This window comes from Squalius cephalus (assembly GCF_949319135.1).
Source record: "Squalius cephalus genome assembly, chromosome: 4".
NCBI lineage: Eukaryota > Metazoa > Chordata > Actinopteri > Cypriniformes > Leuciscidae > Squalius > Squalius cephalus.
Window position 1 is genome coordinate 45723662 of NC_137125.1, and position 24524 is coordinate 45748185.

A 24524-nucleotide genomic window follows, 5' to 3' on the forward strand; every position below is an offset into this window, starting at 1 on the left:
TAACGACGGTGATTATGCTCAAAACGCATTGCCAAGCACGCTGATTTAATGAAACGCGTTTTCCAATCATTGTACTTTCTGTTTAACAAGCAGTTCTCTTTTAGTCCTCCACTTTGTTTGTTGGCATGCATTTGGTCCTTTGAGAACAAATGGTTACAAAAATGAGCAGAACATTTCACCCCAAAATCAAAAGAATGTTTTTTGTTTTTTTTGTTTTTTTCTGGCAGGTGCCATTATTTTTTATGACAAATAAACTTGCAAAAGTTACTATATTACAGTAATTGAGACAAATTACTAAAAGTAAGATGCATTATGGTAATGTGTGTTAATGTGCATTACACTTAATTAAAATAATGTATTTATTTTTTACATCACAGTAATGAGACTCTGGTAGGAACATAATTTTAATTGTACTAAACATAAGTTTTATCTTTATGAATATATATATATATATATATATATATATATATATATATATATATATATATATATATATATATATATTGATTTTGGTGTGAAATATGGCCTGGACATGTTTTCACAACATTACCTTAGAAATATATATTTTTTTAATAATTTTACCAAAATGTCATGTATTCAAATTCAAAGTCCAACCATACTCTTAAGAATTTGAAAAATCCACCACTATAAAGGATTTTCTTTTCTTCACTGTATACGTGTCGTGCACACCTATTTTTAAGTCACTCCAGGGGAGAAAATATTATCTTAGGCCTCTGAAGTGCTCGATACATTTTTTACTTTCCATCATGTCAGTTGTGAAAGGACCATTAGAGCGTTTGTCATTAAACTTCTCCCAGTGAAGCGCTTAATGAACTGAGAGCCGCAGCTCCAGTCCAGCAGTTCAACTAATCCAGGAGAGTCTCTGTGGATGCCATCACCTATAGCAACAAAGCCAGAGGCTGTTCACTACTGGGACATAGGCGTATTCATGCTCAGATATTATGTCCTCACCCATCCCTCTCCTTTTTTTAATTGGCTATGGTCCTCTGTTCTCTTGTGTGTGCTAACCTAGAGGACAGGAAGTTCTCCCTGTGGAACAAGAGGGATTCAGGGACAGTTCCAGGATTAGTAAAGGACATCATCAGTAGATAGAGGCAATAAAGCGCAACAGTGACCACTCACATGTTCTTAGTTCACATTTATTATGTCACGTCTTTTATTTTGAAGTCCGTGTTTATTGGTTCATGTGTTTATGTCATGTGATCTCTGTTTTGTTTTCATTGGGTCCCTTGCTTCGTGTGTCATGTTCTGATTGGTCCATTGTCCTGATATCTTGTTAACAGTCTTGTTGTTTCATTGGTTCACGTTCATTAGTTCCATCTTGTCATTGGTTGTTTTGGTCGTGTGTTCCCCGCAGTTTTGTATTTAGCCCTCAAGTTAGCCATGTTTGTTTGTCATGCATTGTTCTCTGCTGTTGGTGAGTTTTGTAAAGTCTCCTTATGCTCAAGTCAAGTTCAAGTCTGTCATTGTTTAGTTCTGTTTAATTTGTATTTAGTTCTACTTTCAATTAACTGCACTTGGGTTCGTTCATCTCCCCTCTCAAAGGACTTAAACGTTACATCCAGAAGTATATTTCCTATTAATTGTTTCTTTCCACAAGGATTTAAAAAAGAGTTCTAAGACATAATCAAACCAACCAGCTGTGAGATGAATCGCAGTTTTTCATTTTATTTGAAGCCAAAAAGTATTTGAAAAAAGACAAATGCTTTTATAAGCTAATAATTGCACACATCCCATTGCGAATGACAATGTCGAATCAAAACGGTGCAAAATATAAAACTACTAACTTAGAATCTTTTATACAATATAATACAATATATTTCACGTTTATTGCAAAATATTTAAATAAATAACTTGTTTGAGAGTATAGTAAGCTGCTTCAATTACATTATTCAGTGCTTCTTGGTAGTAAACGGCCCCTTATGACTTTTGATTCATTTGATTGTTAAAAATCAATGTAGGAAAAAAATGTAACCCTATCATTGGGGATGTATTAATAAAGGAATGCGAATCCCAAGGATACAGCTTTTGTTTGCATTTGAATTGAAAAGCAAAAAAAAGCACATGGCCAAAAAGACACCGTGGGTTCAAATGCTTGACATAGATGGCTCCTACTTCTACTCCACAGAACAGAAACAGATGCAGCCTGCAGTGTCACCCTGTTTTATCTCATCACATTGAATTCATGGCCTAATGTAATCTGCAAATAAACACTAAAGCTTAGAGAGACCAGAGAATGAGTCAGTGGCCTCTGTTTGACTGACAGAGGAAAAAAAGAGCTCAATTTATTTGAAAACACTATAATCTGGCCAACATATTTCAATGAAATACTGTATAGACAACAGCTTTTTTGTGTCTGTAACATGCCACCATTATAGAGGTCATGCAAGCTTATTGCACTGTCCATAGAGAATTTAATAGTGAAGTGTATTTTTTTTTTAACCAATGTTAGAAATTCAGTTTTTTTGTCTGAATTGCATGTTTAGGCAGTACAAATACATTGGCTATTTTTTAGCATGGAGATTATTCTCTGGTTTTAAACCGAGTTATTGATTTGATTCGGCTCCATCTTTTGGCACTGCGAGTGTAAACAGCACTTGTAATAATATGGCAGTTTTCTTTCCATCCATGCTCAGAGATCAAAGTAAGCTTCTGATTCGTGGCCACTGGGCAACTTCCACTCGGCCATCCACAGACTAATCACTAGGCGTCCGTCTGACAGATTACAGCCCTTCTGGACGCTGCGGTCACAACTAAACCCACAGGGAACTCTGGCTAATCTGAAATGCCCTGTGAGCATATGTGTAAAGTCCACCGATCTAAAGCTCTAAGCTTTGCTCGTTTTATTCCATCTTTTCCTGTTCATTTATAGTCTGTTGATTGTATTACCCATCAATCAGGCGGTGGCGCAGTCTGCCGTTCAATTGTCTGTTGAGGATGTGGTGCGTGAGTGTGGATAATTGTGAGTCAAAATGGTGCAATCGCTAAAACTGCCAGGACAAAGACCTCGCAGTTTGTAATTAATAGCAAAGGGATTATCAAATGCATGCAACAAACAGGCTTGAGGATTTCTCTGCTGAAATGTTCATTTTTAAGAGACAGTTTTGTCTTGCTAGCGATAAAAAAATAAACTGCATTGTTTAGGTTTCTATAAACAACTCCAAAATGACCATGGTTTTTACTACATGTTTATGCAGACAAGGTTATCTGGAACAGAGAGGATTACGGCTGTAAATAAGGATTTGAATAATGTGAATATTACGGCAGGATGTTTGGCGGCTGATAATGCCACATTTATTTACCGCTTTCTCACGTTTGCACGTTTGCAATCCCTCCAACTTTGCAAGGTTACTTTTGCAATATTAATGGACTTCTTATTCTCATAAGCCAAGGACTTAACCGTTATTTTGATTCCGGTGGAAGTAGTTTCTCAGAAAACTGGGAACAAATTTACAGTGTGCTTCATCTAATCATCGTTCTCATCCTACAGCCTTTCACATTTTACTGGCATGTACCAGAATGAAATAATCTTATAACTTTTTTTTAAGTCAACATGAAATCAAAATGTACCCTATTTGTTTTTGTGTACATGTTCCTGTTCTTATTTATATTTTTTAATCAAGCCCTCCTGTCATATAGAGACTACAGGATCTTGTAGGACAAAATGAAGTCCTTACATCACGTTACAAATGTGAAATATGTCTTAAATACCATTTCATGTTGTCTTCGCCCTCTGCTCTGTCAACATGTAATTACATCTTTTGTGCATCTCTGCTCCCTGACTTGAATGAAAGAGGTCAACAGAAGATCAGAGTCTCTAACTGTCAGAACGGCTATTGACGGCTCACCTACCGTGGAGGAAAAGGTCTCTCAGCTTTGAAAGAAAACATAATGATCATGGATGTCAAAATGCCAAATCGCAGTTGAGAGATTTCTCGACAGCCTCCTCCATTCCTCTGGTGTGCGCTGTAATGGCGTCCTTGTTAATGTCAGGCCCATCATGGTTTGCATGATGACACTATTTTCAATTTCCATTTATTAATGCCTAGACACATGGAAATGTCTTATCTAGGGGAGATTAAATCAGTAGTGTATACAGAGAGTGTCGAGTCAAGTCACCTTTATTTATAGCGCTTTATACAATACAGATTGTTTCAAAGTGATAACAGGAAAATAATGCATTTTGGCGGTTGTTTAGCTGCAGTGTTGAGTGAATACTGTGGTTAGGTCCCATTCAAAGTCCTCTAAGTGCAATATATACATAGGAGGGTAATGTTTAAGTAGTTTAAATGTAAGTACAGAGATGATACAAATTACTCAATCCCACCTTAATAGTGTCTGATTGCAGCAGTGACAATTAAGTACAATTCATTTCCTCTGCGGATCCCACTCCGGGGTGAAGACTAAATTACCGTTTAGGATGTTAGTATGTCATTACAGGTCCTGTTTTTAGCAGGGTCCCAAGACAACAATCATTAAGCTATTTAACTAATGTTTAGTGTAGGAAACAGCTTCAGTAAAGGATGTACAGTAGCTTTAAAGTATATAATAATAAGAGCAGTTTATTTAACTAATATGTTCACTTAGTATGGTCACTTTCCATAAAATCTCTTAAAATACTTTTGTCTGCCACTAGTGCCATATCAAACTTCAAAAAAAAAAAAAAAAAAAAAAAAAAAAAAAACCTTAGATGAATTTAAATGTTATGCAATGATTTGTAAAATTTAATTAATTAATTAATTAATTAATTAATTAATTAATTAATGTAATTTATTTAATTACAATAATAATTTTTTTAACTAATTTAAAAATATTGATATTATTAATTGCATATATATTTATATATATATGATTAATTGCAATTAATTGGCATATGTAATTAATTTGATTACATGAACACATTTTTAATTTATTAATGTAATTAAAATCCATTTAATTTACAATTGTTTACATAGGATTAGTTGTGTGATATTTGTGATTAATGTGATTACTATTAATTTAATTACATGAATACATTTGTAATTTATTCATGTAACTAAAATCAGTTGAATTTAAAAATGTTGCTCTATGTGATTAACTGCATGATATGTTTAATTGCAATTCATTTGATTACGCATGTCATATTTTAGCATGTCATATTTTTATTACATAATTAAATTGTTTTAATTGATTGACTCTAATAATAGTACACTCTTGTTTTCTTTTTTGCATTTTCTTTCTTTTATCCAATGGTTGCCTCTCTTTGGTCTCTGAAGCACTATAAGCAGTTTCTAAGTTGAGTGCACTGAGATCTGGAGGATTTGGAAACCAAGATCATAATTCGCCTCTTTGGGCACCTTTACGCATCACGGCAGATTATTTCCTGTCATGTTCATTGACAGCTTCCTGCTGCTCATTTTTGCTGCTTCCTTTTGATCTTACAAAATCCCTAAGCTGTTGAAGTTACCGTCTTCATCCAAAGACGAAATGTCTAAAAGCATTTGCCGTGTTGAGCTGAATATGCCGTCCATCGCTAAAAACAAGAGATTTTGGCTTCTGTGGAGTCTCATCTTTCGCTTTCATATTCTACATAGAAGTATTGTCTTATTTTGTGACTTTCTTGCTGGTATAGTCGATTTCCTGGTGGGTTGACTGACGGGTACAAATGAGTGCAGTGTATATCCCACAGCCTTCTGAAGTTTTGCTGATGTCACTCACGAACAGATAAGCATTATGAGAGCGCAGGAAATGTTCTACTACCTTTGTTCAATTTCACACGCTTTATGAAATGTCAGGTCTGGCTTCTCATCTGAGCGCAACACGAGCAAAAACAACTCGAATTTGAGCATTACCTGTTCTGTTTATTCTAGGCATCACAACAAAACACGAGCTTTGATCTAATACCTTCACCAGTGGCCGGTTCTGACATCTAGTGATTTTTTTGGGGGGCCCTTTTTTTGGGAGTGTTGGTTCAGACACATTTCCCAGAGTACTAGGGTAATTTACTTCTCAATGTCCACTAATGGAGAGTTCTTGATCTCCTGACCTCTCTTGGCCCCCAAAATCAATATGGCGCTCAATGGAGTCAAAGCCATAAAGGCTTAATTCTTTTAGTTTTTTACATTTAGGGTTCCCTCACCAGAGGAAAGGACTTAATCCTACTGTTTGATTTGTTGGAGCAGCTGTGTAAGCTGTAATAAGAACATTAAACATCTCAGCCTGACCTTAACCAAGAGATTGACTGTTCCACATCTTTCTTTACAGTATAGGTCAGAATGCTTGAATCAAATGACAGACTCGTTCAACACGCCCCTGGGAGACTCTAAATACCGTGTGAACATTTTCCTGCCTGAAGTGTGTATGAGAAATATTTGAACTAGATATGCCCAATACCAGTTTGAATATCAGCCAATATTAGAGTTTTTTTTTTGTATTTATAGATGTCTGTTGATATTGGATATACTGCGAACTTATTTCCTCTATTTTTAACATTTAGAATACCTTTGCAGTCATTAAACGCTCACTTAAAATGAATCTATAGAAACAATATAATACCATTGATACATGTAATCTTAAAGCCAATCTTTAGGGTCAGTAAGTTGGGCTTGGGGTTATGGTTTTATTCAGCAAGGATGCATTAAATTGATCAAAACTGACAGTAAAGACATTTGTAAAAGATTTCTATTTAAAATAAAAAAAATTTTTTTTTCTATTCATCAAAAAAACCTGAAAAAATTATCATGTTTCCACAAAAAATATTAATCAGTACAACTGTTTTCAACATTGAAAATAATAATAAATGTTTCTTGAGCACCAAGTCATAAAGATTTCTGAAGGATCATGAGACACTGAAGACTGGAGTAATGATGCTGAAAATTCAGCTTTGCCATCAATTACATTTAAAAAACAGTTATTTTTAATATGTACGAATATTTCACAATCTTGCCGTTTTACTGTATTTTTGATCAAACAAATGCAGCCTTGGTGAGTATAAGAAATGTTAAATAAAATCATACAAACTTCGGTACAGTATATTCATTAATTGAATTTTAATATCAGCCATTTATCGGTTATGGTCATATTATGTTATGGCTGATTTTATATTGTTTTGGCCCAGATTTTAATATAAACTTTTAACATAAACTCTAAACTCCGTTTGCAAGGTTTAAAATGAATCCTGCAGGTCTGGGCTAAAATTTCTGATATCAAAAAGTACAATAAATAAAACAGAATAATAAACTCATGTGAACCAGATATTGAGCACAAAATGGAAACCTTGAGAAATGTTTGGCGCCACAGAGATCTTTCATCTGTTGCACTTGACTGCATGAAAGCTCTGTATCTTTCCAGAAGTGTCATTTATACATCTCTGATCTCATAACCCTCCATGTTAGAGCTTTGGAAAATGAGGAAAGCGAGAGAGATGGAGGTGTAGATACTGGTGGGTTTTGGGGTTAAAGGAAAGGTGTCTCTCCGGTCGCCTGACAGAGGCAGTGCAGTGGAGTGTGACCACATGACAGTTTGAGGGCATGGTGAATCCCGCTCTTTCTTCTGTTCGTGATACACGGCAGCTTCAAACCACAATCCCATCTCATAAGAGGGTTTCGAACAAGCCAATACTCTCCAAGGAGAAGGCCTTATCTGTAGATTTACACACTCCCCACTCAGTGTAAATTTTGTGTCACAAATGTGTCTGTCAGCCAAAAAGGAAAAGAGCAGAAGAGCTTGTTGTACTGTAGGCTTCCTCAAACTATTTCTTGTTGAACTGTTTTAAAGAAAATGTGTTCCTAAAGCTAAATCAAGCAAGATGAATGCAAAACCAAACTAAAATAAATGCCTAAAATAAAATGATTACTATGCATGTAATTAATTATAACACTTTTGGCCTTTGCATTAAACACATCTTGTGATTGCATAAGGACACTGAATAAAATGACTTTCGGTGTTAAAACATATTCTTAAAACTCAAAAATGTGACATGACACGTGGACATTTTGATTGGGTTATCAAGTGGAAATTGTATTTTATTTAGGGCTGTCAAACGATTAATCGCGATTAATCGCATCCAAAATAAAAGTTTGTTTTTACATAATATATGTGTGTGTACGGTGTATAATTATTTTCTATATATAAATACACACACATGCATGTATATATTTAAGAAATATTTGCATGTATATACTGTGTATATATATTTATATTATATATAATTTATATTATATATAAATATTTTATATATAAATAACACATTTTTCTTAAATATATATGCATGTATGTGTATTTATATATAGAAAATAATTATACTCCATACACACACATATATTATGTAAACACAAACTTTTATTTTGGATGCGATTAATCGCGATTAATCGTTTGACAGCCCTAATTTTATTATTTTAGATACACGTTTATAAATAAAAGTAATGGTAAGTGAACTATTAATGTGTCATTTTAATTTAAAAAAGATTTACTTTATTTTATATACACACACTTTTATATATAAACAGTTATATTAAGTAAACTTGATGTGTAATAATAATTTTTATTATAATTAATTATATTTTAATAATATTTTTTATGCACACTGCTTACATAAACTGTAATATTAAGTTAACTATTTATAGTATATGTGTTATATTTGTTTTACCATATTTGTTTTATTTTATTTACCAGCAAAATGGATTTTTGAATAGTAAATATCTTTAATAATCAACCCCTCAAGGTGTGGCATGTGGAAAACTTTATGAATGATGGGCTTTACGGGTTTGCTGAGCTTCCTGTGGGTCAGATTGCGTACTAATGGCCCACTCTCTGTATTAAAGCATTTTCCCACCACTTCTGTTAAAACATCTTCATAATTTCCATTTTGGGTACGGTGGAAACAGAGCAAAAGTGGGTCGACAAGGTACATCTGACTTTGAGATATGTACCCTACTTTCTCCTTCCACAAACCAACAACAAATCACCTCATCTATATCTTTAGGTCTATCGAGAGCTTTCCCGAAATGAATGAAATTGCAACGTATTGCATTACACCTTCCATATCTGGCTTTGACTTGACCTTAGCAAGTAGGGTCTGAGCAAAGGACATCACTATGGGATGATTACTGTTTGTACTGTTTACAAAGTGCTTGTCTCAGCAGTAATTGTTAAATTATACACTTATTTGTACTATGAAGGTAATTTGTCAAGCAAGTATGACAGTTTGAGATATTAATTCTTTAGTTGTGTTACAAGTACAGAATTTGTAGTCTCCTCTAATCACAGTAGTGGCATTTCTTAAATGCATCTTCAAATGTAGAGTAAAGCCATGTACTCACGTAGAGAGTGCCATTCATCCTGACGTATGGTCTTGGTGATGTTGTAAGAGAGATTCTTGGGTATTGTGGCTGAGGAGTAGTGGTACTTGATATAGGAGCATCTGGCAATGGACCCTGCAAGTAGAGAAGTAGAAAAAATGAGTTTAAGTACTGGTAAAATAAGTTTTGCTCATGGATGAACAGATAAACCAGAAATTATTCGTGTTTATGGTGAAATTGTGAATAGTATGTCTAAAAATGCTGACAAACAGTGTTGGGGAAAGTTACTTTTAAAAGCAAAGAGTTACAATATTGCGCTACTCCCTAAAAAGTAACTAATTGCATTACTTTTTATAGAAAGTAAAGTATTACATTACTTTTGTGTTACATTTTCTCACGTGGCTGAGGCTCGCTCTCTTTCAGGCATTGCAGGTGTTTTTTACAGAGAAGTTATTTTTGGAAGTGTTTACTTAAACAAACATGAACCTTCATTTTCCTTTAGAATATTATTGTATTCTGACCACTTCAAATAATTCCTGACAACTAATGCCATACAAAAGATCTACCAAAAGATTACCTACTGTACAACTCTTTTTAATTAAAAATGTTTTGTTACTTTTGAACTTTTTGTCTGTTCCCACACGTGCATGAGTGTACATGTCTCTCTTCACTGTTATGGAGAAGAGAGAGAATTTTAATTCAGTAGTTTAAAAAATGTTTGAACAAGTTAATTGAAGTGAAATGTAATGCGCATTACCTTTTTAAAAAAAGTAACTCAAATGAAAGTGGGTAAAGTAATACACTATAAAAAAGTAATCTGATTACATAATGCACATTACTTGTAATGCATTACCCCAAACACTGCTGACAAATATGACAAGATAACATGTCAACTTATTGCATTGACAAGGAGAACAACAGTAGATACTGTATTGATTCCGATGGAGATAATATTGTCTTCATTTTCCAGATATACATCCCACACACTCCTCCAAGAGATTTCCATTTCATTTCACTGTATTTAGCACGACCAGAATACAAATCTTCACACCTTCGATTGTTGTAATTTTTTTCCCTTTTCTCCTTCACTTTGAGAGATTACAGATCCCATTTTTTTTAGCATTCCAGGAGGCTTTTTCAACATTTACAAAGTCGTGTGATTTGTGTTTCTCTTTGTTTCTAATCAAACAGTGGTTTCCTGTAGCTTGTCACATCTGAATTCCCTCTGGTTTCAGTGTATTTTGAGGCTTTTTGGTCGACAGCATATCTCTCAAGCTTTGAGGAATGAGTTATGCGGCGTCGTGTCTGAAATTATTTCATTTGTGAGCACTCTGAAGCGCGTTTGTGAATGATATGGCCTTTAGAATGAGGCTTGCACACATCCTCCCCTTTCGACAGGAAGATGATGTGCTCATGTGTCTTCAGAGCTCACGCACATGCACTGATCAGCAGTGGAAAAGGGCTGACAAAGATAATGATACATATTTCTGTGTCCTTATGGTACACGGCAGCAATCATTCCAGCTTGCACTATTGTCCAGGATATCATTTCCTGTTGATTATGAAACTCTGCAGATAGAAAATGGCAGCCTGTACCATCCAGAAAAGAGAATTATAGTCCCAATGCTCTACTCTGTCTTCCATTATCTCATTCCTCCAGGAACCAATAGACCAGCTAAAATCTATGTTGTGTTACTGAGGGAAGTTCTAGTGTCACATTGATTAACAAATCATTATTGTCGGAAGTTGAGAATGGATACGCTTGAGTGGAACTCTACTTGTTTCATTGGTCATAAAGTGGCGAGCCAACACATAACCACATAATATATTTATTTAGGGGTGTAACAGTACATGCATTTGTTTTTTACTATTATTACTATAATTTTTTCTAAAATCATATTTGTTATATGTTTTCACTATGTGTAGTGCCACAGTATTTACAGCTTGTGGGGAAATCAATCTACAATGGCTTACTTATAGGTGTCTTTGCATATTGTGTGGGATAGAAAATGACAAATTTCATGTTTAAACATGGCTTACACTGGGTTTAATGAGCAACTCCACGAACATCTCCTGTTACACAGGCTTGTAAGACAGATTGTTCTTGGCCCTATGCATCCCTGTGGGGCAGAAGCTGATCGGGTCAGCGACCGAGTGTAAACCAAAACCATCTTTCTTCCAGGCTGACCAGACAGCATGTGTTCCTGGGTATAGATTTTTTGATGGCCAAAGCCTGGGAGAGTTGAATAGATTTTAAATACTCTGAATAGATAGGGCATAGCAGAATGGCAGTGTCACTGGGACCACAGTACTTACTTTGATTTGGATGTGTGACTCAAATACAGAATTGCTTAGTTTAATTGGGGACGTTGACTTGTGAGCTTCCATCCCCTTTTACACCTTTCAACATTGTATAAATGGTAGTGGAAGCCTAATAGAGTGTTTGCTTTAGTTAAAAAAAAAAAAAAAATCAATTTACAGAACAATCTACGTTAATGTTAAGCTGCACTCCAAGTTATACCAGCTTCAACTGTTGATAAAAGGCAGGATGGATCCATACTTTCATGTTGTTTACGCCCTACTATCTGAATGTCACAGCAGAAATCAAGGCTCATCAGACAAGGCAACGTTTTTCCAATCTTCTATTGTCCAATTTTGGTGAGCCTGTGAATTGTAGCCTCAATTCGCCTGTGTGAATTGTACACTCACTGGCCACTTTATTAGGTACACCTTGCTATAGTAACGGGTTGAACCCCCTCTTTTGCCTTTAGAACTGCCTTAATTACAATTAATGATCATTTTAAAACATAAAATAATTGTTTTAATATAAAGTATCTGCTTATTATCATGTTTTGAACTAATTAATTGTTAAATAGTCAGCTCTAGTGCGCGTGTATATTTTTACAAGGGCTGTATATTCTTACAAGGGCTGCATATTTAATTTAATTTTGTACAATTTTATGTACAGTACAAAGAGAGAATCAGCAAGTAGGCTACTATTTCTTTGGCAAACTCTCCTGTGCTGTCTGCTTTTCTGCTCATTGTGCTAATCTAAAGTCTGCAGACAGGCATTTGGGAGACTGGGGAGAGTCTCTTACTTATTTATGAATCTCCAGCCTGTCTCACTTTGCTTTAACTATCATAGAGAGAAAAAGGACATTTTAGGGTTTTTTTTTTTTTCTTCTTCTTCTTTATTTTACCCTGCAAGGGCATTTTCAGCTGTTTACTCAAGGATTAATCACTGCCATTATCCACAACTAATGTGTCTGCTCAGACGAATTTCAAAATAAATAAATAAATAAATGGATTTTAAATAATCCATTTGCGACACGTTTCACACATTGCCAGCCGAAGTGCGAAGGCACCGTTACAAAATTAATCACCCTTGAACCTCATCTTTTAATTTCCTCTGGATCCTTTGGAATGTCACTTTGCCATTTTTCCAATGTCTTTGTCAATAATTCATGAGCCCTTCTTCACTTCACGTTTTCACTCCCTCTGGCCAACACATGCCTCCCAATGAGCAAAACCATTCTAAGTAAAACCTCAGATGCACAATATCGACAACTCAGTAAGATAGAACTATTATACTTGAGGAAGGACTGCATGTCAGTAAGGTAACAGATTACAAATAGCCTGACATTTGACTTGTCCTGGGATCAATGATATGTGTCCAGTGTTCTCATTACATGTAAACTGGATCAATGCTGTGTGGTGTACCATAATATCACTGAGGTTCATGCAAAGTCACCAGTGTTGCAGCTTTAATATTGCAAAGGGGATTAACTTGATCTCCCCTTTAAAAGTGGCACAGATATATAACACATTAATTTTTACGTAATATAAGAGCAGAAGTTAATATGCTCTAACAGGTCATTTTAAAACAGTAAATAATAAAACCGTGTGTCACAATTAGCACAACTGTTTATATATTTAATAACTCTGGATCCTTGTAAATATGTGCTTTGGAGTCAATAAAATTAATCAAATTGTTTGTACATATAAGCCTATTCAATGTTTATTTTATTTTATTTTATTTTATTTTATTTTATTTTATTTTATTTTATTTTATTTTATTTTATTTTATTTTATTTTATTTTATTTTATTTTATTTTATTTTATTTTATTTTATTTTATTTTATTTTATTTTATTTTATTTTATTTTTTTATTTTATTTTATTTATTTTACCGGCTACTCAAAAATAAGTTAATAAATGGGGAAGAAATGATCAGTGTTATTTTAGTATCATTGAGCTAATATTATATTATATTATATTATATTATATTATATTATATTATATTATATGTAAAAATATATATTTTTATATTTTCCATTTTAATTTTAATTAAAGTAATTTTGTTAAGATAAAGTTAAAATAAAGTGTGTCTATCTATATAGTTTTTATTCATTTTTATTTCAGTTTTAGGCATTTTAGTACATCGATCTAATCTAAATGAAAATATATAGGCTAAATTTTTAATTATTTCATTTTGGTTATATTAAAATATTTTGCCACAGAAAGCCACATTTGATCAATCAAAATCAAGTATTCCAAAGACCTGTGTAATAAATGTAAATATCTGACATACTTCAAGTAATTGTACATCCCCATACATATTTAATATGTAGGGCATTGCAAGAATTACTTCAAGACTGCTTTATTAGAGTCAAAAAGGCATGTCAAATTGTAGCAGTGGATTATTCTTGAATCTTGACCTCTCTGTCAGGAGCTATTCGGCGTCAGTGCCGCTGACTCCAGGAGTGCAGTGCGCACACTGAACTGAACCGAGGGCTGTATCCGCTGGTGATGTAGTTGTTTGCTAAGCAGTAACGCAGTTGTGGAGGCGAGAGTGATCAGGTGCTGGGGCTGATGTGATGCTTTTCATATTTATTTCCATTAATCATAAACTCCCCCCTCTGCTACAGGCCTGTAGCCATGCTGCCAGCATGTGCTGCAATTCCCTTTGTTAAGTGGCAAGCATTACTCATCATTACGCTGTTCATGTTGCCTTAGTGTTCGAGTCAAATACAGTGCTGTTTCTCAGAAGAATGACAGATCGATTTAGTGTTTGTATGCAATTATAGTAATAATTGTAATGTAATCTTCCTTTTTTGGGGGGGGATACACTAAACAACTTCATTATGCCAAGGATCGCTGAAAGTGATGCTTTTATAGGACCTCCTTCTTAAAACATAAAGGCTGCTATATATTTTCATGTATAGTGTGAGAACAATACTCTGCAAAATATTAATTCCTTAGCTTTTTTACTGTCAGTGTACTAAATCTAAGGGTACGTTTACATGACAACGATATGCTTAAAACGGAGAAGCTTTTAGACGACACCATTGTCAAAACAATCCCTATTCACACGTATCCGTGAAAACTGCTAAAAACGCTGAAACACTCTACTGAAATAATATTATGTATAAATCTGCAGAGAAACATTTGTTTATATATTGAATACCTCTAGATCATTAGAAGGCTAAAATGTACCAAATAGTTTATTTACATATATTCAAGACTATTTTATATTGTTTTTGTCACAGTTGGGTTGCAATAAACGAGTAGAAAAGGATCTAAATGTAGCAGTTAAACTTGTTAAAACAAAGAACTCAGGGAACTAGAAACATAACACAAAGTAGTACTGACAATGAAATGAAAGAAACACAGGGATTAAATAGAACAAAGCAATCAAAGAAACGTGAAACACCTGTGACCACTGAATCAAACCATGTGTAACCTAGGAGACTAACAGGCAGGGAAACAGAGGATGACGGAACTAATTAACAGAACAAGAAAACCAACCTAGAAACAGACATGAACAGAAAAGGATAGTAAAAGCAATCTCTAAACATGAACAAACTCAAAACGTGACAGTTTTATTTAATATATTCAAGATTTTTTTTTTCTTTAATTTAATCTTTTAGTTAGTTATGTTTTGTTTTGTTTATAGTTTACTGATAATAACCATGCTTCTAAACGAGAAAAAATATACGAGGGGCATCATTATTTTTTCGCGGTCACTATACAAAAGCATTTGTCCAAAGAATGCCACCTTAGACCAATTAAATTTATTTTCAAAATAAATTGTACAGTGCTTTCCCATTAAATATTGAGTTTTACAGAGAATATTGAACTGCAGTGAGAATGATAAAGTTGACGAGAAACTGGGTAGAAAAGATATATAGATATTCTTTACAAAATAATTGTGATGAATCTAATTTCCAACCAGTCTTGAGAATAGCAATGGTAGTCAATTATGTAAATATAATTTTTTTTCTTGCATTTTAACAAATTTCACCTTAAGCAGTTAGGTTTTATTTCCCCTAATTGCATGGTGTCTTAGAAAAAGCAGAGAATGAGTCCTGCAATTCCTAAAGCATTGTGCACTAGCAGACCTTTGTGAGATAGCAAAAGATCAACATAAGGCATGATACGAGTGCTTTATCAAAGCTGGAGTAAGCCATGCTTGACACTAACAGTCCCAGAGCGGCATTATCATCTAGCTGACTCATAGTGTTTGACCCGACACTCCACAATCTAATTATAAATGTGCCTCATGGTGGTCTCTGTCCTTATGATCAAGATAAAGGCTGTTGATAAAGACTGAGAGAGGCTTTTGGCATAACTCTGTCTATGAGTCAAGATTCTGCTTCACTCCACTGTGTGCCGTCACCCACATGCATATGGACTTCAAAGATCCCTGTCATCATACAATCTGTTTTTTTCTTTTTTTTTCTCTCGCTATCTCTCTTTGCCCCCAGTGTAATGGCTGACATAATGCATGTATGGCTTTATTATTTCAGTTAGGAGCATTGCTGGAAAAGCACAGTGCTATTATGACTGTGTACATCCGAGTAAATTTCCCTTTGTTTTTTGTTTTTATTGCAACTGAGTCAGTTTCTGTGCAAGCTAAACGGCACTTTCAGTGCACCTTAAAAGTAAAAGTCTTAAAAAAGATATATGCATAGTATTATTTCCACAAAAGGATATAGATAGATAGATAGATAGATAGATAGATAGATAGATAGATAGATAGATAGATAGATAGATAGATAGATAGATAGATAGATAGATAGATAGATAGATAGATAGATAGATAGAAGAAAGTGTAATTTTTCAAATCAAAATTTATGTCATTTGTTTAAATAACAGATCTATCCTGGTTTACTCATAAAATTCAGTTTTAATATATTTACGTGAAAAAGAAAGGACAATCTTTTGAATTCCATGGTTTTACGTATAATGGCGTAATAAAAAAAATCATCTGTCATGGTCTTAAACTTTGGTAAATACAACCTCAGATGAACCACAAGGCATGACATATTACACTGTGTCATTAATTACTTAACAAACATAAAGACAAAATGGAGAAGCCATGGATGACAAACTTCTTTTTCACATGACTGTATATATATTATTATGTTTTTTATATTTTTATACATAATAAAAATGATATATTTTAATAATTTATATATATATATGTATATATTTTTTGTATGTTTTTTTTTATTGATTTATTTATATATTTATATATATAAATACTCATACACATAGAGCAGTGCACAAAAAAAAGCACGAAAACAAAACTGCCATTTAAAAAAATATATATTTTGTATGCTTCAATACTAAATTCCAAAAGCAAAAATGTTCTCACACACTTTATTCCAGAGCAGGGTAACATGTCTCTTTGTGTGCCCACACTCTGTTTATTCCTCCAGACCTGTTTATCGCTGGCAGAGACAGGCACGTGGAGCTGCCAGATGGACGCTGTGGTGCAGTACGCGCCCTGGCCTCATTATTCGGTGACCCAGATTGCGGTCCATCCCTCCCCAAACCCAAACCAGACTGGATTATCGGCGAGATACACCAGTTAAGAGCATTGGTTGGTTGTAACGGGGAGGGATCTTATAACGGTCAAGTATTCTGACCCAGCTGATTTGTTTCATTGTCTCCATAATTACAACACAGCACATCAGCGCAAGGCTTGTGCAGGTAAAGCAGTTCGTTGCTGCAGGGAACGTGACAGATAGATTGTCTCTGCTTTTTCAAGTGAAGTGAAATTAATTCAGAGATGCTTCATGCAGTGGCTGAGCATGACATGATGATGAATGTAATGTGCAGTTAATTTTGCCAGTGCGCAAATGTCGTTGAGGACAATCTTGTTTACAGGTAACAGTGGATGCTGGAGAACTGTGAATGTCCTTTAAAAATACACTAAAGCTTGAATATAGTTGATTGTGATTGTTTTATGGCTGGAAGATAAAGCTGTTATGTCATCCATGAGCGAGTGACCAAGTAACCAAGTTGCTTTGGATAAAAGAGTCTAATAACGTAACATGTAAATATCTTTCAGACAAGTGAAACTGGCTTAAAATAAAGTGTGAACCTCGAAAGTTATAGTTATAGCCGACCCACACTGCAGAAGGCGAAAGGCATCGGAGCCACAGTTTCCTGTGATTGTGATACTTTTCTATGCATTGTTTGCAGTGTTTAGACTAAATTAGTAAGATTATTTAGAAATGAGTTTAGACTAATTAGCCCAATCAGACAACCTTGTACTAAGTTTACCCTTTTTTTGTTATAACGGGGAAGTTTTTTATTTAATTCGGTTCTGTTCGTTTCAATGATTCCTTTGCATATGTAAAAACCTTTACATATCTTTTTGTCATTTTGTGTTTCATTTTTATAGTAAATTACATTTTCATAATACACTACTGTTCAAAAGTTTGGAGTCAGTACGTTTTAGTTTTAAAGAAATTCATTTATTCATTAATAAATGTTTCTTCAGCATCAAATCAGAATATTATAATGATTTCTGAAGGATCATGTGACATTAAGAGTCATGATGCTGAAAATTCAACTTTTCCTCATATAAATTAATTACATTTTAAAAAAAATATTAAAATAGAATATTATATAAATATTTCACAATATTACTATTTTTACTGTATGTTTGATCAAAAATTGCAGACTTGGCGAGCAAAAGAAAATAATTAAAAAAATTAAAAAGTCTTACCAAACCACAAAATTTTGAACCATAGTTTATATATCTGCCAAAATATCATCATAATGAAAGAATATTTGTTCTTGAAACATTGTGAGAATATTATTGTCATGTTTAATTGTGTAGTATCAATAACTATTGTTTTATAACTATAGTTGCAACTTTTGCAATGGTACATTTTTGTGTGCTCCACTGTTTTATTTCCAAAGTTCTACAGTGAAGTGAATTGATTAGAACGATTCATTAAAAAGAATCGGTTCATTAGAATGACTCAATTGAATAGACTAGTGGTTGTACTGGAACAGTGTTAATGTTAAGACCATATCCATATTGAGTAGCTTACACGATTGCCTCCTCCTATACAACACTTGATATTCAGCTTTTGCGATCGAAGATCCATCGGAAAACAGTGTGGCATGCCTTCAGGAGCTAATGATAGGGAACAATGAGCCTGGTTTGCTATGGATCATGTTGAGAGTTTTACACTCCGCAGCATCATGCTGTCTTTGAAGGGCCGTGAAGGCTTCCCTCAGGAGTGGCTTGTCTCTTGTAATTCGCCAGAATCAGTATGGCAGAAGCCCTCAAGCCCACTGTGTTAGAGAATTAAGATGGATGAATCCGGGCTGGTGTGCGGCTCTTCGGCTCAAACTCACAGAGGGTGGAGGAACTCACTCTGATCCAGTGGAAAAATAAATAAATAGCCAATCTAATCACTCTTCAAAAGTCTGTGGGCGTGCAATAGCCCTAATCAGTCATGCATAATATGCTAGAGCAGCATTCTTCTTCGTAATGGTATTCATTTTATAACTAGGCTATAACCTTGTTTATTTAGTTAATTGGCACTCTTTTAAAGTCCATTTTCAGTCTTTGACAAGCTGTCTGATGCTGTTGTGAACGCCAGTCGCTGTGTTTGTCTTGGTCAGTTTGCATGTGATTAAGAATGAGACGATTATAAAAAAAGCATTAGCCTATTAATTATCTGTCGTCTGCAGGAGATGGAAGTATGGACAGACGTTACTGACTGATAGTATCTGGACACTGGCACAGAGCTGCTTAATTAAATGCCTGAAAACGGCTGCCAACGCACTGTCCTTCACTCCTGTAGGAGAAAACCTCACACTGCCATTAAATATTTTTTGCTGACACACACAGCAAATGGATAATGGCAGTCGCAATGCTAACTTGAGTCTCCCGTGAGATGCATTTAGTTTGAGGAGCCTTTGTCTAGAAGTTGAATGGGAAAAGTTGTCACTTCTCTTCTCTATATCTCGTTTTTAGAGTTAAATATATACTGAAATAAATGGGGGATGGGGGATGGGGGATGGGGGATGGGGGTCTCCAGATAGTCTCACTGTACAAAAAAAGTGAAGAAGAGGGGATGTTAATTATGCTAACAGACAATAGTACAAGTTACATTAACTTTTTTCCATATCAGGTGAAGTATATCAGACACAAACTATATTTTGCATTGTTTTATTATGGGCAAAAATATTACTGTCACTGAGGTAAATGTTGCAGCTGAATTTCTTTCAGCCTGTTTAGACAGACTGTTTGTTTGGTCATGAAACCAAACAGTCTGGCTAAACAGTCAGCTTTGTTCATGCATTTAAAGGTGCACTCAGTAACTTGTCCCTCAATGCATTGCATTTTACACAAACAAATAAATAGTACTTTTGAGAAATATGTTCACAATTATGTACAATTAAGACTCAAGGATTATCAGTAGCCTGATAAAAGTAGTTTTTTTTTTTTTTTACATAGAGCAGGTCTCCTCATGGTGGCAGCCATTTTGAGATCACATGACCAGTGGATTTCCGTTTATGGAATAAATTTATGTCATCAAAGATTTTAAATTGAAAATATTTGTTTTTTGTGATGCCACATCTACACCTCTAGGTGTCAGTATGAATTAATTAATAAAATTACTAGGTGCACCTTTAAGATTTGAACCATATAGTAATTCACAATAAATATACCAGCCAACTGGCCAGATTGTATTTACTCGCCAAAGCTGATTTTAACTCTCAGGAGGTGCTTGGTGAGTGTTAATTTTGTATCCTGTTTACACATTATGAAAAGATAAAACTGTGGAGCATATAAATGCTGGAGAAATTCTTGAATAGTTGGAAGAAATGAAGAAAGCTATTGACTGGAAACCCTTTATTATTGTTGAAAGAATATAATTAAGAGGTCCAAAACGGGATTGTTTGGACAGAAGATTGTGTTTTTCTTACAGAACAGCAAATAGAACAGCTGCATATTGCCTGTAAATAATAAATGAGGAGTGCACACTGTAGTTCAAGATTGGCATTGGCTTAAATTAAGTGGCGGTGAAAGTTTTTATAAGACAGCAGCCTGGATTTCTGCCAAGCAGACAGTGGCATGATCTGCCAATGGTCCTAGAATCTATATGTTAAGTAGTCTATTGATAAAGCACTTTACATGGGATCTAATGATAATGCCGGGATTGCTGAGCTTTGTGTTAAGAATCAAGAGGTCAGGGGAAAGAGTTTTCTTTTTGTTGCCATCTATTAAATGATCAAACGGTTACTCCTTTGGGACTTGTTTTACCTTACTGTCTGTTTGAATGAACTGAATGTTTGTGGTGTTCATAGCTGGAGTGTATTTTTGTGGTGTCGCTCCATTAGTCACTCAATTTCATGGATCCTTGACATCAGTGTTAGTGCATGCAAGGTAGTTTGAGTGTGGTTTTGTTAGAAAGATGAAGTTGATCTGTGGTTCATGGTAATGTAGCCTCATGTAGCCTTTGACAAAAAAGCATAAGGTTTGGTCCACATTGCAGAGCAGAATTTTGTATAGTATTGATCTAGTTAACTTACTAATAAGTGGCTCAAATTAAACTCTATATCTTTTAAGGGTTTGATGCCAGTAACCTGACAACATTTCACATCCAGTCATTATTTGAGCCTCAAATGCACTCGCTGTTTTGTTGTACAGTCAGTAAGATTTGAGCTTGCAGGATTGAAAAAGTGCTTTCCATTTTCATGTGCATGGGAAGGTCTAAGGCGGGACTAAGCCTGAGACTATTGGTAATGTTCTGCCTGTCTTTTTCTCATAAGACAGTACTCTTGAATTTCAGCTTAAAATGTGAAAATCCCCGCCAGGAGTGCACATTTGACTGTCCACAAATTGTTAGATCGAGGACAGTCCCGTATTTGGCGGTGTGTAGATAAAGCAAGCTCACACGAAGTCAAATCTAATTCCAGGCAAAACCTTTCATCTCAGCTGGTCATAATAGACTCCAGGATTGCAGGACTAGCCACACTTCCAAATGCATTGAGCAGACTGAAGTGAGAGATTTCCTGTTTTTTGGGGATGAAAATGTCAAACCTGGCCCTTAGGAAGAGGCAACCTTTGCTTTTCGAATCTCAACTCCAGATAGACGTGGGATTTGTCTGAATGAAGTCAATGGGAATAGGCAAGGGATTGCACTTTTGACCTTTGGTGAGGTGTAGTTCAAGAGTCAACCTGAGCCGGTTTACTCCCCATAACTTCCGTTCCTGCTTTTCCAAACACCCACATTTTTTCAATTGTGTTCATAAATATATACAATTTACCTTTCAGTGCTTTGAGAGCGATCGAGAGAGAGAATGCAGACATTGGCTTGGTCTTTTGGGATTTTTGCGCGGGCTCCAATCCAAGAGGGTTATGAAGCCGCGGAGAGGATAAACAAATATATTCCATTCACTAGGCACACACAGATGTCATCTGAAGCAGGAAGAGAGCTGTAGGTGCATGTAGAGCAGCTGGGCAGATGGGGGTGGGTGTATTCACGATAGATTCGCAATCCTGCCAGACCATTTCACTTTGACCATGTCAGTCTTGAAGTTACACCACTGCTAAAGTTATGTGTCTAGAAGCCACACTTGATCTGTGGCATTGTAAAGCTAAGCCAATTTTGGGGGAAAATAAACACTACTGGGATCATTGAAGTGTAAAACCTACACAAAAGGTTGACATATAAGAGAGCTGACACATTATGACTCGAACATTAGTGCAGCACACCTAAATCAGGCAGTGAGTTGAAAATCTGGGTCAGGGAAACTCAAAGGCCTCAGGATTCGGTGCTTTACCGTTCCATCTGCTTACTATGGATGCTGCAAAGAGAAAAATACATCTCAGTTGCTCATCCTACACATCCATTTCACTAGTCATCTAGAAGAATGTCACCATCTTGACTATGCGGAAAGCCCACTCTCTGCTCCAGGCAATCACTTGCAATCACTTTCACTGTCTCCTTCCTCTAGTTTTTGTGGAGTAACTAACTAGGAATAGTGATGGTACCAACTTAACTGCATTTTTCAGTAGCATGAAAATAGTGTTTTCCCAGTGGCATAGATTTGAAAGTATAAGCTACCTTTTCAATAGCATAGTGCAACAAAATGCTACATAATGATGTTTTAAGTTGCATTGTATTGCGCATGCAGCCTTAAAGTTTTATTTAAATGAGCTTATGTAGCCTAATAAAATAAATTAATAAAATAAATGAAATTAAATATATAAAAAATACAATTACATGGTATAATATATAGCCTAATATAATACAACTAAATTACATTATATTTAAAATATTATTTTTAATATTTAACTTAATTAAATTTTTTCAATTGTTTTCCCAAATGTTCTCTTGTGTAAATACACAAGACGCATTATAAAGTCAGGAAACATAACTTTTTACTGCTTTTCTTCAACTTTTTGTGGTATTACCTGTACTCTCTGCATGCAAAATATGCAGGAGAGATAAATGCTTGTTCATAGCACAAAATAGGACTAATTAAAAACATATTCACTCACCGGCCACTTTATTAGGTACACCTGATCTACTGCTCATTTGCACAAATATCTAATCTATTCACATGACAGCAACTCAATGCATGTGGACATGGTCAAGATGATCTGCTGAAATTCAAACTGAGAATCTATTCGGGCTGATAGAAAGCAGTAATTCAAATAACCACTCATTACAACCGAAGTGTGCAGAGGAGCATCTCTGAATGCACATCCAAGCAAATGGGCTACAGCAGCTGAACACACACTGGTGCCACTCCTGTCAGCTAAGAACAGAGAACTAAGGCTACAATTCGCACGGGCTCACCTCACAGACAATAGATGATTGGAAAAACGTTGCCTGGTCTGATGAGTCTCAACTTCTGCTCCGACATTCAGATGGTAGGGTCAGAATTTGGCGTAAACACCATTAAAAACATGGATCCATCCTGCCTTGTATCAACGGTTCAGGCTGCTGCTGGTGGTGTGATGATTTGTGGGATATTTTCTTGGCACACTCTGGGCCTCTTAGTACCAATTGAGCATCGTTTAAATGCCAGAGCCTATTGTTTCTGACCATGTCCATCTCTTTATGACCACAGTGTTCCCATCTTCTGATGGCTACTTCCAAGATAACAAGCCATGTCACAAAGCTCAAAGCATCTCAATTTTTTTTAGAAAAATTACAACGAGTTCACTAAACTCAGATGGCCTCCACAGTCACCAGATCTCAATCCAGTAGAGCACCTTTGGGATATGCTGGAACGGGAGAATCATGAATCATGAATATGCAGCCGACAAATCTGCAGCATCTGCGTGATGCTGACATATCAATGTGGACCAAATTGCACCTTGTTGAATCTATTTATGCCACGAAGAATTAAGACAGTCCTGTTCTGAAGGCAAACTAACAAGGTACTAGCAAGGTGTAATAAAGTGGCTGTGAAACATTTTTTGTTCTTCTTACTAATGAAATATACTGTACAGTTAATTGCTGCTATTGGCTACTATTATTTTTTTATATATGGTTTTCTAGATCACAGATTTTTAAGGGGGTCTTCATAAGGTCTAAAAATACCTATGTTAACAAGTTGTTTTCACTAATGCAAATAAAAATGTATTGGCCAACATGCAAATTCAGTTGGTCATATGACCCACACATTAATTGATTGAGAGGAAATAAGGAGCAGCAGTGGGTCAAGTCTTGTCAACATGTGTTCTCTTAGCACGGCATCTTTGCCTCTTAGTCCCACAGACGGTTTCTTGGCGTTCTTCCCTAAGCACTAATACATGCCTAACAACATGGGCTGCTTCTGCACAGTGTGCCATGCTGGCGTGCCAATATAATTGCAAAAATGCCATCATGCCATTAAGAGAGATTTAGCTGCAGGGTCCAAAATTAACTTTTTGCCACAACTGCTAAATGGCG

General features: G+C 35.2%; 1 protein-coding gene across 1 annotated transcript in view; it reads right to left on the reverse strand.

Moving 5' to 3' along the window:
* tmem178bb (transmembrane protein 178Bb) overlaps nt 1-24524 on the reverse strand; it is a 76368-nt gene that overhangs the window by 27600 nt on the left and 24244 nt on the right. Inside the window, exon 3 of the mRNA XM_079869465.1 lies at nt 9321-9434. Coding sequence (XP_079725591.1) covers nt 9321-9434 — 114 coding nt within the window. The remainder of the gene's footprint in view (nt 1-9320; nt 9435-24524) is intronic.